Source organism: Actinia tenebrosa, unplaced genomic scaffold (assembly GCF_029948245.1).
Source record: "Actinia tenebrosa isolate PJP-AT-01 unplaced genomic scaffold, QUT_ActTen_1.0 PGA_scaffold1__47_contigs__length_23844297, whole genome shotgun sequence".
In the NCBI taxonomy this organism is placed as follows: domain Eukaryota; kingdom Metazoa; phylum Cnidaria; class Anthozoa; order Actiniaria; family Actiniidae; genus Actinia; species Actinia tenebrosa.
In genome coordinates, this window is record NW_028292578.1 from 20,386,526 (window position 1) to 20,398,838 (window position 12,313).

The 12,313-nt window shown below is 37.2% G+C and overlaps 3 protein-coding genes across 4 annotated transcripts; 1 reads left to right on the top strand and 2 right to left on the bottom strand.

Annotated features, from left to right (window-relative positions):
• Nucleotides 1-794: 794 nt before the first annotated feature.
• Nucleotides 795-3,474, top strand: LOC116288910 (histamine H2 receptor-like). 2 transcript variants are annotated; one of them, XM_031695774.2, is made up of 2 exons: nucleotides 795-842; nucleotides 1,383-3,474. In XM_031695774.2, the coding sequence occupies exon 2, from the start codon at nucleotides 1,447-1,449 to the stop codon at nucleotides 2,398-2,400; it is 954 nt and encodes a 317-aa protein (XP_031551634.1). In that variant the 5' UTR covers nucleotides 795-842; nucleotides 1,383-1,446; the 3' UTR covers nucleotides 2,401-3,474. The 2 variants fall into 2 exon arrangements, with proteins under 2 accessions (XP_031551634.1, XP_088889127.1); XM_089033001.1 differs by lacking the exon at nucleotides 795-842 and adding an exon at nucleotides 920-1,070.
• Nucleotides 3,475-5,107: 1,633 nt separating this feature from the next.
• On the bottom strand, nucleotides 5,108-7,391 carry LOC116288911 (uncharacterized). Its single transcript, XM_031695778.2, has 5 exons — nucleotides 6,756-7,391; nucleotides 6,153-6,186; nucleotides 5,905-5,947; nucleotides 5,714-5,831; nucleotides 5,108-5,645 (listed from the first exon to the last, which is right to left on the bottom strand). Exons 1-5 carry the CDS (start codon nucleotides 7,077-7,079, stop codon nucleotides 5,127-5,129), a joined length of 1,038 nt encoding a protein of 345 aa, XP_031551638.2. The 5' UTR covers nucleotides 7,080-7,391; the 3' UTR covers nucleotides 5,108-5,126.
• Nucleotides 7,392-8,305: 914 nt separating this feature from the next.
• Nucleotides 8,306-10,990, bottom strand: LOC116288944 (cytosolic carboxypeptidase 6). Its single transcript, XM_031695810.2, has 2 exons — nucleotides 10,249-10,990; nucleotides 8,306-9,901 (listed from the first exon to the last, which is right to left on the bottom strand). The coding sequence occupies exons 1-2, from the start codon at nucleotides 10,958-10,960 to the stop codon at nucleotides 9,150-9,152; spliced, it is 1,464 nt and encodes a 487-aa protein (XP_031551670.1). The 5' UTR covers nucleotides 10,961-10,990; the 3' UTR covers nucleotides 8,306-9,149.
• Nucleotides 10,991-12,313: the final 1,323 nt, after the last annotated feature.

The following is a 12,313-nucleotide window of genomic DNA, read 5'->3' on the forward strand; positions in this document are numbered from 1 at the left end:
TGCAATATAATAAATACAAAATCATAAGCTTCGAGTGCACTAGTTTATGGATGAAGTTTGTGTGATCCTCTTTGGACATCAATCTGCGAGAGCTTAGAATTACAAAAATTACCGAGAAGTAAATCTAACCCAAAGAAAATTTTGATGGTTTGGAAAAAAAAATTTTTTTAATTTATTGAAATCCTTAGTAATTTTGATAAGCACTGATACGCATGCGTTAACCATATCGTCGATAGCAGATGCTCGAGCTAGTTTAGCACCCATTTTAGCTCAAACATCACAGTCGTCCACATATTTATTAACTGTCATGAAATCTAATTCGAACCGATTTATTTTGCAAATAAGGCAGACAACAAGATTTTACTGTTAATCGTAACCTATTTCTGTTTCCCTTATAGTTACTTTTGTTTAGTTTTTTTAATTTTATTTGCACTGAATTCAAGCGATCTTTATTTCAATTGTACGTGTTTGATAGTAAAGTTGTCATTGTTGCTATTACTTTCCACTGAAGCCGTTTTTCTACACATTTATCGGCTATTTTGCTTCTCATATTATCTGTTATTGTAGAGAATTGGAAACTAAACGTTTTCAAAGTACCTATCACCCTTCTGACAATATTCTCAGTATTGATTCTACATGGGGTAAGATGTTGAATAACCTGAAAAAAATTCATAGTTTGAGTGCGGCTTCTTGAAGAAGCCTGCGTAGCCAGGCGTTCCTTGAGGGGGGGGGCAAAACCCACAAGGAACGCCTGGCCACACAGGCTAAGAAAACATACGAAAAACACAAAAACACACAAACAACAAAGGAAACAGAAAACAACTACAACGACAAAAAGCAAGGTAACACGACCAATAACTCAATTCTCTGCATTATTTCGACGGAAGGTGCCAGCCAACATAACTTTCGATGGGTAGAAGAAATCCGTGTTTCTGAAACCTTTTCAAGGTTGTAATAGAGTTTTCCCTTCCTTTAGGTCGGCACCCGAGTGACATTCGTATTTCTTTGTCACTTCGTTTAGTACTTATCTAAGAAAACTTCATGCACCACTTTTCATCGTGTGCGAACAGGTTTGTCTAGACTAACTACTATCATTGTCAAATTTATCTTTTTCCTATGACAAACATTGCTTTTCTTCAAAATTATAGGAGCGAGCGGGCTTCACTTTATAATATCTTAAAAGTAGCGTAAACACAGTTTGACGCAAGCAAGGGTTTTGCGGATAATTCACTTTGTTGACAGTAGATAGTTGTCAAATGATGAAAAACGGTCATAATTTGATAAAAAATTATTCATTACGTGTTTATCTAAATACTCGCGAAATGACCAAAGGCCTGGAGCAAACCTGTAAATCACCTTCTTAAATTTCATTTGTTCGACAGGTGGTAAAGGCGACATCAATCGAAAATTCAGCACTTGTTTTACATTGTAATCAAACCTACCGCGATGGCGTACGATATGTTCTACAAAGGGTACTTCCTAACTCCAAACCTGACAATGGCCATTATCTATATAATTTTTGGCATCTATACTGTTGTTGGCAATATTCTAGTTTGCTGTGTTTTCATCAAAGACCCAGGTCGAAATCTCAGGCGGACTTCCAACTACTTTGTAGTGAACTTAAGCTTGGCTGACATCCTGGTCGGGATTGCAGTAGAACCTATAAATGCGGCAAGCTACTGGACTAATAATAACGAGATCCTCTTCGTTTATTATGTCTTTGCTTGCCTTTCTTGTATCTGCTCCATACTAAATATCTGCGCTCTTATGGTAGACCGTTATGTGGCCGTAAGATATCCATTCCAGTACCGTACGATCGTGTCTGGACCAAGAGTAAAACTAGCTTTAGTAATCATATGGATTCTATCAATACATTTTGGTGTTCTACCGATCCTTGGCTGGCGTTCAGAGAGTTTTCAAGTTTATTTATACGCACTTGGAGTCTTGACTCCGACTCTTGTCATGCTAGTGACGTACTACGGCCTGACGAGAATTCTCAAAAAGCAGGTTGAAAATTTGAAGAATATCTCTGACACTAAAGAGTCAGCTTTCACTCGAAGAGGCGTCGAGCGAGAAAAGAGAATTTCAACCACAGTTTTTATCATGCTCATGGTTTTTCTCACCGCTTGGTTTCCTTTCGTCATTGTTGATTTTCTTTTAGTTTTTGGCTCCACAAGTCAAGATCCTGATGTGCGTCTTGCACGGGATATTACACTCAGTCTCGGGTTTTTCTCCTCTGGTATCAACCCCGTATTGTACGCTTGGAGAATTCCTAACTTTAGAAGAGGGCTTCTTATCTTGTTACGTTTGAATAAAGTGCGTAAGATTCGAGTTGGTCATCATTTAAACTCCTCTGTGCTACATACGAATTATAGTATTAATAGCGTTAACCAAAACTAAAGAAAGAAAAATCACGTTTGGGGCACTGGGCTCTCAAACAAGAAAGACCTATGCGGATTAGGACTTATCTAGCTCGCTGGAGCGTGCTCAGAGCCATCCGATGTATATAAGAACAAGAGCAAAATTTTGAATAATGCAAGTCGTGTTAAAGGAAGGAAAAAAGGGGAGTAGCCTAGTGAAAACACCGCTCGAAGCACAGTAGAAAAAGAAAAAGCTCAAAGGAACCAGAAGAAAAAAGGAACAAGAGCTGAACGCTGCTCTCAGATTAGAATTAACAAGTTTTCAAAACGTCTTTCCAGTGAGGAGACGGTAGAAAGTTCAGGAAATAACAACTTAATAATAAGTTTTGATGGTTCAAGTGTCCTGTCACTGTAAGCTTAGAAGAAAGAACAGAAGCTACTAGAAGTTAAATAAATATTTGGAAATTCCAGTCAGGATTATTCATATCACATCAAAACGTTTTGTCTCTGATTTATAAAATATTGGAGTCTTTTTCGTTGGTCCTTAAACAAAAATCTCCCCTGTATGGTGGAGGCCTTTTTCACTGTATGAGGTCTTTTTCAAACAACTTAAAAGTCTGTACAAAAAATATCATTTTTTTGTAAGTGAAATACAATTACCGTAAAACTGAGCGACTCTCTTTAGGCTGAAACGAAAATTTCAAGAGGAAAAGTAATTATGGAATCATTCGGACTTATCTTTTTTTAAGTTAAAGTAATTATGAATCAAATCAGTAATAGTATTAATGTCGATAAGTCCTGAATCGAATGTAAATGAACTATTAATTGTTTTAAATGTATGTGACTTAAATTTTTTCCAGAACTCTTTTTGTTTATTTACGCATAAAAACTGGTCTTCTAGGTAAGCAGAAATAAAAGAAATACGTTGACGTAATGGAAGTCGGTAGCAAAGACTTTTATTCCACATTACATAGCCTGAGGACTTCCGAAGGCTTTTGGAGATTGCATACATTCAACCACTGGATAAGGAGTTACTATGGGCACCTTGGCGAAGTACTATATGTCAATATTTGCGTTTAAAAAGGCTTACTCTTAGCTCAGTTCTTAAAATAAATAGTCTTATGCTCCACTCACAGGCTTTTCCTGTCAATTTTAAAACTGCTTCGGCAAATACTAACTGGACTTAGATTTTTAGGTAAGGTTCAAACATTGTCAGTTCAATTTTTAGATTTGCATATTGGAACATTCATTTATTTCTAAATTATTCAAGTGAATGACCACCATTATTCGAAATTTAACCTGAGTTATTCGATTTTTCATGACTATTCGAAATTTAATCTGAGTTATTCGATTTTTCATGATTATTCGAAATTTAACCTGAGTTATTCGATTTTTCATGATTATTCGAAATTTAACCTGAGTTATTCGATTTTTCATGATTATTCGAAATTTAACCTCAACTATTCGATTTTTCATGACTATTCGAAATTCACGGCAAACGTCAATTGACCAGTGAAAAAGTATTTTACATTCCTGAGAAGGACTTGCAAAAGAATCCAAGTAGTAGAAAAACAAAAGAATATTTGTGTGTGGTGAGAAAGTTTTGTAAAAGGTAAAGTAAAATACTGGAAAACGATGAAATAGTGGTCACGTTTGCCGTTTGCGGGAAGAAATAAAGTCAATCTGAAACTCTCTAATTAATAGAATTGTTTAAAGCAAACTGGTGGGAATACACCAGATCATCAGATCGGTCATCAGATCTCGATATCATTTAACTGGCAAATTAAACACAAAATCCGTGAGAAAAACGCAAGGAAATCTTTTGATATCCTATGGTTTGATGATGTTTGATATGGTTTCTACACGGAAAGGTAACATTTGAAATTGAATGTCGTTGTTTTGCTGAGTAAACAAATATACATCTTTATTAAAAAGCTTGCAACACTGAGCCAACTTGAAAGGAAATCTTTGCATCCACATGAGAAGTGTTTTCACTAATTTCAATACAAGTTTCTAGAGTCATAGTACCATTTCTCTATTAGTATCTTGAACTACTTAAAAATGTCAAAAAGGCGGGAAAATCTAGCAAGTGATTGTCACAACTCAAAACTTTAAAGGTGACTTGCGTGCATTTGTGTTAACAATTGAAGCTAAATAACTTGAAGTAGATGTAAGAGTTTAGATATGACTAAACTTGATAAAACAGAAAAATAGAATAATTTGTTCGCCATGTAATCGGAAGCGACGTCATCGTCACTTTCAACAAGTTCCGGCTTCGCGCACGACAACGCGAAAGCCATGCCTCCAAAAAATTCCATTCTGAAGACCAAACGAAAGTTCAGATAGTCAAGGAACTGAAGCAAATTTGACACCCCTCCCCCCCCCCCCCCCCCCCCCCCCCTGCCCAATAAAAATTGGGGCGGGGGAACTAAAGGGAAGAGTAAGAAGCGGCAAAAAGGATGTAAAATAATCGAACAACGAAGAAAAATAATATTGACTTGAGGATAAGAAAAACTATTTAGTTTTTTTGTTGGTTATTATTTATAGATGCAATAACGTGCGACTGATGTGGTCTATCTTTCTTATAGCCACTATGTTGGATGCTATACCACTCGTTAACGAGAGATTTCTTAGAGATTTCTTCTTCCCTTTGATTATTTGCGCAATCGTGTGTTTTGTGTATGTTTCTCTCATGAAACTGAAAGCCTCCAGCAAATATGAGGACTCGATTTGGAAACACAAAAATATTTCAGTCCAGTAGCGATTTTACTGAGCTAAAATGTAGCAAAAAGCAGGTTCATCGGTTGAAAGTTCCTTTGATCCTCCCTTGCCACAAGAAACACGTCCACCCGATGCATACCACATACCAAAACCTAACACCGAGTCGCACCATTGACTGTCCCTTACGACCTTAGATATGACTCCAAGCCTAACCTTCGACCCAGATTTTAAGGACACACTCACGCCCTCAAAATATACCCCGCTATACAAATATGTTCTTGGGAAGAAATGATTTTTCCATTTGTTTACCCCAAGAAGACTATATGACTTTGTTGGGTTCCCTGTGGTCATGACGTCATAAAGCGAGCTAGCGCGCTGTTTTAATTCTAATTTCAACCACTTGGTTTCACGGTTTGTTTTCATCTTCATGCCGAGACAGATCTTGGTCAGCGGTGTTGACCAGTATGTTGGTAGCTTTGACTCTTTGTCTTCTAGTTCCAGTCCATTTTCGGCCTTCAATGCTTTTCTGTTTGTCCAATATGAGGTGTTGTAGTCAAACGTGTTCTGGAGTGATTAGAAAGCTGTATGTCACGCTGTTGTTGTCATGACTATCCAATCAGTTAATGTCTTACCTTAGATCCATTGATCTTCATGGTCAGCGTCCATCCCCCACCACCGCAGTTGGGTAACTCGTCCATGTGACAATACGCCATGGTACTTTTGATATTGTAGATTCCATTACCTTTAGATCTGCAATCAAACCAATGCAATCGATAGGATCATCTGAATAACGTGGGCTGGACGTCATTCACGTAGATCTTACCTTCCTTTATCCAACACTTCCTTGCACGATGAAAATTCTTCATCTGAATAAAAATACGAGACAAAAAAAAAAAAAATTCACTTTAATCACCAACACTTACCAACAAGGATAATATATATATTTCCCTACCGCCTTCCTTCTCTCCTTCCTTCCCCTCCTTTCTTTCTCCACATTCCTTCCTCAGTTTTCTCTCTTAGGTTTCCTTTAGTTTTGATACAAGAACCAAACGAAACAATACTTTCACTTACCAACTGTATTCTTCGAATTTCTCTGATCTTCAACCTAAAATTAAAGATTTTAGAAAAAAACATTAGGACTCTAGACCACAATGCATCACGTTTTTCGTCCTCAAGAAACTTGGAAACAAAGGATCAAAGAGTTTGGTCAGCTTGATGTATGAACAAATCTCAGCGATAAACTGCGAATAAGATGAATGGGTAGATTTGTTTGGTTTTCTTGTCCTTTGTAAACTTCAGCTGAATATATATTCTTGATATGACGAATTGAAAAGTTTTACTCTACCTATCCTACTTGGTTTCGTTTGAAACTGAAAATGTATTTAATAAACATGATGAAAAAAAATTATTTAGATGTGAACTGAGTCCAAAAAAGTTAACTAAAGACCGCTTAAATGAAGATACGAAAGATCTCTGGTGATAGGGACAAGTCTTTAGTGTTTAATTTTCGCAAAAGAAAAGCTAAAAGTCAAACTCGTGAATCTACTTTATTTATACATTCTTTTGTAATGTAGAAAACGTTTTCGGCAAAAACAATCTTCGAGATATATCCCCGAAATAAATGAAATGGTTTGAAATATCGTAAAGTTTCGAAATCTGTTTGAAAAGACTTACCTTGATTAGAATGATATTGCCTTTTTGTTCAGTCAAAAGACTATTTCTGCCAGAACTCTTCATCAACCAACAATCTCCTGACTTGGCGTTAAAACCAATCACCTGACACTGTTTGTTGGTCAGACATTTGTGAGCACAACCTACAGCACTTCTAGTTTTGTGTCTTGCTAGGAATTGATCTTCAGAATCAAGACTAATACTGGAGGTATTTACAACTGCAGCAAAGATGAATGACCTGGACATTTCTGTTTCTACTCCTTTCGTAAAGACGGAACAAATGAGGAATGCTATCACGAGAAAAGCATAAGGCATTTTTGGATTCATCGATTCTAAACTAAGGTCAGTTCCCTATTTTTCGAGAGTAGCACTTATAGCGGACGAAAAATGCCAAGATAAAACGTTTAAAAACGAAGGCTTCCACTCTGCATCAAAAAGCGGTTTGGACAGGATATAGAAAACACAATCAAATCTTCGAAAAATGCCGGAAAAAATCGAATTTCAAAATTTTATCGTAGCGTAGATTATCAGATTTAAAGTCAGGGCGCATTTTCCTTGTCGGTTAATGTCGTCTCAGAGGGTCGTTATTTCACTTTATCATGGGTCCGTTAGAGGACAAAAAGTCAACCATGGCTTAGAAATCACCCAGATGTTAACAATACAATGTAAACACTGAAGTGCTAAAGAGCATTGACTGTCATTTGAAAACAACACTGAACAAAGTTGAAATCAAACAAATATACACTATTAACAAAACGTTTTTTGTCTCACTACCGTTATCACTGAAGTGCGACCCGCGAAGTTCTCGTTCGCCAACTAGTATTTCAACGACCGTCGATCAAAGAACTGCAATTTAAAAAAACGATATCTGAAGGGAAACTTTGGACTGAATTAAAGATTTTTGAATTAAACAATAGAAGAACTTAGAAGAATTAGTCGGCCAACGGGAGTCGACCTTTCCGGGTCGTACTTCACTACGACAATGGTACTACAACACAATCAAACTTCAGGGTAACGATCAAAGTTGTCGGGTGGATAACTTTTCTTTAGCCCTCTTTAAACTTCACATCATTAAAAATACAGCCAATCAGAATGCGAGAAAACTTATCCACTGTCTCGACCCATCATGCAATGTGTCCTTAACGTGTTTTCAACATTGTGGGATAAAGTTATATATATAATACGCCACTTATATAAAGTAACAATTCTAGTTAATACTCGTTACATTTAATCTTTCTGTCAACCAATACACCTATAAATATATCATTTGTGATATCAGATATTTATTTACATTTTTTACATCTTTTTATAATGGTTTTTCAGTTGAATTGAAGAATCATTAAAAAATATCAAACAAAAAAACTGATATAAAAAAGAAAATAATAATATAAAAGGAAAAGACTTTTAGAAAAACAATTGAAAGGTAAAAATAGCACAAGCACGCTCCAACAGGCCTAATCTCAGAATTGTAAATTGTTGATAAACAGAGCTACAGATTTGGTTAAATCTTTTCTTATATTCAATTATGGCAAAGTTGAAGGATTCTGCTTCAGAAAAAAAAAAATCTACCTCATTTACAAAGTAACACCTTTTATACTAGTCTTGGCAATTGCTCTATTTCACTATGATGTCACATCAAAACAATCTATTGTTTAAACGCAAAGGATCATGGTCGTCGGAGGGGGTCAAATAAATGCAAATTCACTGAAAATTGTTCTAAAACCCGTATCAATCCATGAAGAGAAGTAGAATAGCCAGCAAACGCTCAGAATATTTTTTAGTACATATTAACACATGTAATATCTGAAAACCAGGCCATTTTAGATTAAACTGTTTCGCTAGGAGCAAATTTTTATGAATTTTCTATTGGATTTGATGATGCTATCCCCCACATACACAAGCAGTGACGTCATGGTGAAACAGGGCAATTACTGCAGTCTATTAAGATGTCTAGGGGCCATTCAATTTTTGTTAAGGCTGGAGGGGGTGGTAGGTTAGATTTGCTTGGCAACCCATACAAAAAATCTGCATAAAAATGACCCATCCCTTGCTTACTATTCTGTTCATTCACTGTGTGACTCTGATTTTTTGGGTGACTCCCCCTCTTGAAACTGATTTCATTTAATGACCCCCCCACCCCCCACAAATCACACTGCCTGGCCCCCACTCAAAAAAACAAAAAACACCTGATCAGTTCATTATTACATGCATCTAATAGTAAAGAAGATATTGTTTTAACCAATAGAAGATTCTATTTACTAAATATTTATATATTTTTGAAATTTAAGTAAAACTAACTACTATACCTCTGTTATACAGTGTTACATATCACATATTACAACAAGACACTCTCGTTGCTATTATTCACATTTCGTCAGATATGCAACCAAAATGTCACTAAAATTTCATAGGATATGTGACACTGTTAGGATCATTACTACCACCTTGTGCTTTGTTAGACACCCCCATACTTGCTCGCCGAATTGGTGACCTTGGGCCACCATCCTTGTCTTTTCCAACCAAGGAATTCAACTTGTAGTAGTCTAGAAAAGTTCTGGCAACATTACGTCCTAGTTTAAAGTAGCCATCTTCAGTATAGGGTGACATAGCGCCATTCGTATGATAACTAAAGAATGATACTTCTAAGGTGTAGCAGTGGGTTGCAGGATCAAGAGAACTGCCAAGAAATCTTCTCCCTGTGCCTGCCTTCATGGCATCACGATTGAACGAGGTTTTCGTCATTGAGAAGTCATCAGCATTGGCACAGAGTAATCTAGGGAACACAGCTTGTCTTTCAAACCGTTCTTCTTCTTCATAAATATTACCATACATGAATCCATTCATCAGGGTTGAGTGTGCGTGGATGTCTATGTAGAAGTCAAGATGGGCAGTACTATCACTATCAAGTTCCATCACCAGGTTCTTTGTGGCGACAAGGGTTGGGTGTGCCCATGGGGATGGTTCATGCCAGTGCCGATTGAGGTCAAACCCCATTAATGAGCACCGGTAATTTCCAAGCACAACTCCATCAGGGTTGATCATGGGAACAATCTTGAACACAAGGTACTCCCTAAGTATTTTAGCTGTGGGATGATTGCTCAGAAGGAAATCAATCAGTCCCTGACAGACATATGACGAAGGGGTCTCTCCTGCAATAAATGAAAAAATAAACTCAAATCTTATTGATCATTATAACAGCATAGGGCCGTAGCCACCAGTACGGTTTCAACCAGACCAACTTTCGGGGGAAAAAAATTTTTTTTTTTAAATCTAACAAAAACCGAAATCCCTCAAAAGCCAGACCAATCAGAAATTTGTGGCTACGGCCCTGCAGCAATCAATGAGCTTCTGAGAGGCAATAAATGGTATTGTACTCTGGTATTGTAAAAATCAGTTAAAGCACCATGAAATCTTAAAATTATATATAATTCTATTTCTTATAGAGTGCATTATGCAGTTCTAGGAAACATATTCAAAAATATCTTCAAATACAAACCTGGATGTATTCTAGCCGTGATAAAGATAACTCGTTTACGAATCTTCGAGTTATTATTTTCTGGGTTCGTTATGGTCAACAAGTCGAGCTTTCGTTGTTGCACAGTCGTACATAACAACTCTCTTTCGAAGAAGCCAAGTCCTTGACGTTCAATACTGTCCAAATAGTTCTGCAAACGCGTATAAGTATAAGGAAAGGAGTATGCAAACTGGTAGACATCTGTGTCATTATCAAAAGCGAAGGCAAAAGATAGAACATAGTTTTTTCTGTGATCAGGACAGCGATAATAAAAGCAATTTTTTGCAGGGATTCGCTGCCATTTTGGACGACTAGTTGACTTCACAAGTGGAGTCATTCCTTCTCTATACAGACTTTTCGTCTTGCTAAAGTTAACTATATTGAAGATGACTCGTTGGTAAGGTGACGAATTCTCTACAGTAAAGTTAAACCAGACTCTAAAGCGAGGATTACAAGTATCTGGTCGGATAAACAAGTCGTATTCAAATTCTGTGATGTAATCAACTCGACCAAGGTTTCCACTTTCAAAGCAAGCATCAAAGATCAGATGACCCTTCTTTGGTTTTCCATTATAGCCAGGTGGAAGACAACAGAATCTTGAAATATTCCCCACAGGTTCGTCTGCTTTAGGTGTATTTTCGCCGTTTTGATCGCCATCGAGTCCGTTTTCTCCGCTTTCTGCACCCGACGCCATCTTGGTTTGTGAGCACTACCTGTTGTCATGGTAATGTATGTTTGTTTTATGAAGTGACGCTGTGCTCAGGAAGCCCAAAATACCAAAATTTCGCGGGAATCATTTAAAAATACGTTGAAACTAATTTTAAAAACCAACCGGATAGTTTGAGAACGCTTCATAGAGAACAAGGAAAGAAAGTTAGGCTATGCTATCAATCCTGTATGTTTTTTTTTGGAGGGTTCGAAATTTATCTAATCCATCTAATCCAGAAATTCTAATTCTGAAACATCAGTCACTTTCCTTGACATCTTGCTTAGTGTTAATGACGACCGTCTTAGCACTAGTGTCCATTACAAACCTACTGACTCTCATTCTTATTTACTCTACTCGTCTTCTCATCCTAAGCACACTCTTAACGCTATTCCGTTCTCGCAATTTCTTCGTCTTCGTCGTTTGTGTAGTGATGATCTTGATTTTTCTGTTAAATGTTCTGAGATGCGTTCCTTCTTCCTTAAGCGTAATTATCCTGCTCATGTTATTGATCGCGCCATTCGTAAAGTTTCTACTATTGATCGTACCACCGCTCTCACTCCTCACACTCGTCCCTCTAATGACCGCATTCCTTTCACTCTTACGTATCATCCTATTAACATTTCCATCAAACCCATTGTTAACCGCAACTTTTCTCTGCTTGACTCCGATACTCGCACTTCTGCTATTTTCAACAACCGCCCTCTCTTTTCCTATAAACGTGATCGTAATCTCCGTTCTTTCTTGGTCAAGGGAGTTCTTCCCTCTAACAAAGAACCTGGTACTTTTCGCTGTTCTCGTAAACGTTGTTATACTTGTCCTCACATAGCCTCTCACACTTCTGTTGTCGGTCCTAAATCAACTGTTAAAATCACTGACCATTTTGTTTGTACCACTTCTAATGTTGTATATTGTATTAAATGTACCCGCTGTAATCTTTTGTATGTGGGCGAGACTGGCCGCCGTCTTGGTGATCGCATTTGCAATCATCTTTATGATATTCGCAATAACGATCCCACCAAACCAGTTTCCCGCCATTTTAATCTAGCTAACCATTCTCTTTCTGACTTCATTGTTTTCGGTCTTTCTTTGCTTAACGGCAACAATGATTGTCGCAAGACCAAAGAAATGCGGCTTATTCACCTATTGGGCACTCTTAGTCCCAACGGGATTAATGAACGCTTTATTTTCAACTAACCTTTTCTTTTTTCTTTTGATTGTTTGTTTTTGTTTCCTTGCCTACCTTGCTCTCATTGGTTTCTTTTGTCTTATTCTATCATATATACACTCCTTTCTACCACTTCTTTCTCTTTTACTCCGACGAAGGACTAGCGTCCGAAA

What these genes read in the sequence shown, in the direction of transcription:
- LOC116288910 (XM_031695774.2), top strand. Translation starts at nt 1,447, where the DNA reads ATGGCGTACGATATGTTCTACAAAGGGTACTTCCTAACTCCAAACCTG.
- LOC116288911 (XM_031695778.2), bottom strand. Translation starts at nt 7,079, where the DNA reads ATGAATCCAAAAATGCCTTATGCTTTTCTCGTGATAGCATTCCTCATT. An exon ending in GCAATATCATTCTAATCAAG is followed by an intron (nt 6,187 to 6,755) that starts GTAAGTCTTTTC and finishes CTTTAATTTTAG; the next exon opens with GTTGAAGATCAGAGAAATTC. An exon ending in TGAAGATCAATGGATCTAAG is followed by an intron (nt 5,646 to 5,713) that starts GTAAGACATTAA and finishes TAATCACTCCAG; the next exon opens with AACACGTTTGACTACAACAC.
- LOC116288944 (XM_031695810.2), bottom strand. Translation starts at nt 10,960, where the DNA reads ATGGCGTCGGGTGCAGAAAGCGGAGAAAACGGACTCGATGGCGATCAA. An exon ending in CACGGCTAGAATACATCCAG is followed by an intron (nt 9,902 to 10,248) that starts GTTTGTATTTGA and finishes CATTTATTGCAG; the next exon opens with GAGAGACCCCTTCGTCATAT.